General features: G+C 36.0%; 1 protein-coding gene across 1 annotated transcript in view; it reads right to left on the bottom strand.

The window, feature by feature from the left end:
* LOC138025698 (uncharacterized) overlaps nucleotides 1-2,500 on the bottom strand; it is a 54,082-nt gene that overhangs the window by 30,281 nt on the left and 21,301 nt on the right. Inside the window, exon 8 of the mRNA XM_068872875.1 lies at nucleotides 2,259-2,452. Coding sequence (XP_068728976.1) covers nucleotides 2,259-2,452 — 194 coding nt within the window. The remainder of the gene's footprint in view (nucleotides 1-2,258; nucleotides 2,453-2,500) is intronic.

Genomic DNA, 2,500 nt, shown 5'->3' with positions numbered 1-2,500 from the left:
CAATAATCAACTTCTATCAAATATCATTATCACAGCGTTTTTCAAGGTTATATTGATACTAATCCATCAAGACGATCTTTATTACAGGTCATTTTCTATATATTAATATAAAAATTTATGCCTAAAAAGGTCAGTCAGTTGCTGTCTTGGTCCATTAGTTTCTTCAAAAGTCGCTTCCAAAATGGAAACCAATTTGAAAATAAAATTCATTTGAGAAACAATTTTGGTAAAAAAAAAATGAAGTTGTGATTGGTCGAACAAATCATACGACTTCCTCATGACTCGCTTCCTCGGGGAAGTCCCTGTGGTATGACAACATAGACCTCCTGTTCTTCCTATAATGTCACGCTATGGTGAATATGCGAATATCTAAACGCATTTCAACTTTACTCACAAAGTTTATGTTGATCTGAAAATTGACAAGAGTTGTGTTAAATAAGTGTGAAAAAGCAATGGTAATATGGTTTTAGAAGGATGAAAATGAAATAAAAAATATTTCTGTATGAGTATTAAAAAATAATTTTAGAAAGCCGTTGTAGCCGTTTCAGTAGTGCTCAGAGAAATTTTGAGCAAAGCCCAAAATTTACCAGCGCAAATAATGAGTATAATAGTTATATCAAGGCTGTTGACGAGTGTTTTTGTTGTTGTCAAAAAATAATTATTTTAATCACAGTGATCATTTTCCCATCATCAGTAGTGCAAAATATAAATTAAAATTTATATTTTGCTCTACTTCGAGATGGAAAATGATCTGGATTGGTTTTACTTTGACAAGTATTTTTGCCAAGGTCAAATCCCAAGGTCAAATCACATTTATTAGAGCATTTCTATATGATTACTAAAAATTCTCTCGTACCCCCAACTCCTATACTACTTTTGAAGATTTTGTCACCCTCATAGCAGAGAAGATAGAAATAGAAAGATACATAGCATTCATGTCAAACAAACAGAGTGCCTTTCTGGAAAAGCGGTCTAGACCTCTAGTATTGTTCGTTTCTCAGCTTTGTGCAAATAACCTTATGCCTGTATGTTGTAATTGTAAGTGTTAGCAAAATCGTAAATGTAAGTACTTACATTGTACAGTTGGCAAATCTGTGTATTCGTTGTATATGTAATTAAATAAAGGAGAAAAAAAAATCTAAAAAGGTTAAGTTGCTGATCATCACATTTATTAATTAACTCTACTTGAGCAGCAACGAAAGGAAAGCCTGAAGAAAACAAAAAAAAAGGGGCGGGGGGGGGGACTTGAACAGGGTTCGAACCCTGATTTCTGCGATACCGGTGCAGTGCTCTGCTAGTTGAGCTATCAAGTCATGCGGGAGCTTGTTATTACGTGATCGAAATCTGGTTTTCATCAAGATCAACCCCATTCAGAATTGGTTAACCTGATATTTGGTATACCAGTTAGCTGCGGTTCGTGAGGTCGTTATGTCACCCTCGATCTGTTGAATCTGACTTCGCTTACGCCTTCGTTATATTCATTTTAGATCCTTAATCGTTGATAGTACAGGTTTATTTCTTCAAAATAACATTTTTGGACTTTTCGATCTCGTCAAACCTTATGCTTATATCATTTATTCTCCCTTTAAGGGAATCAACCTCCTTCTGAATTTCCATTCGGATGTGGGGAAGGAATTTCCTTGTCTACAGTTCTTTAAGACTTTCCAAAGTGAAACTCATTGCCAATGACATTGTTGCGTCACAAGCCAGGAAGGTTGCGATGAAACTCTCCTCTCTCCTGGAAGCCCTCGTGTCTACAAATTGCAGTTTTCCGTCAATGAACACTTCCCAGCTCGTCAAGGGAACCGTAACTCTTATTCAGATAATAATTTTTAAAAAAAGTGGAAATAATATTTGCAAACCACTAAAAAGGTTTATTGAATTTAAGAATCACTTTAAAAGTTTCTTGGGTGAGCCATCTCAAACAATTGTGATAACAAAATGGCAATTTGCAACAAGGACAGCAGTCAATTAAATGACCCAATCCTGACGCAAAGCAGAGACAACAATGTGGGCTTTTGTGACTTAGGATGTGGTCCGTTGGGTGTTTTTAGCTCAGTTTGCGTGTAACATTTCAATATCAGTGGATGAGAACCGTAAACTAGAGTGTATAACAGAATCATGCGATTAAGTAATTTCTCCAAGGGATGACGTGCCATTGGTGAAGAGACCATCGCCTAAGGACCGAAAACTGATGAACTCATAAAGTAACCTTTGATCTAAAAGAAACTACTTAAACAAATTTTAATTATGCTTACCTGAAAGGAGACCACTTTCCAAAATGACGTACTGAGCTTTAACGCTGCTTCCCAGGCGCGTCAAGGAAATGTTAACTGTGATCTCATCTGAACTTTGGAAAGGAACCTCGACCATTTGTTCATCATCGATAAATGTGTCCCTGGTTTGCTGATATTCCAAAGTCTTCTTTCCGTCAAATATCTTGAAGTGCTCACTATAATGATGTATAAGACGAACTTTATATGTTGACTAACATTTACCA

This window comes from Montipora capricornis, chromosome 12 (genome assembly GCF_036669925.1).
Source record: "Montipora capricornis isolate CH-2021 chromosome 12, ASM3666992v2, whole genome shotgun sequence".
NCBI lineage: Eukaryota > Metazoa > Cnidaria > Anthozoa > Scleractinia > Acroporidae > Montipora > Montipora capricornis.
The sequence above is the reverse complement of the archived record's forward strand: the minus strand, read 5'-3'. Positions and strand labels throughout refer to the sequence as shown.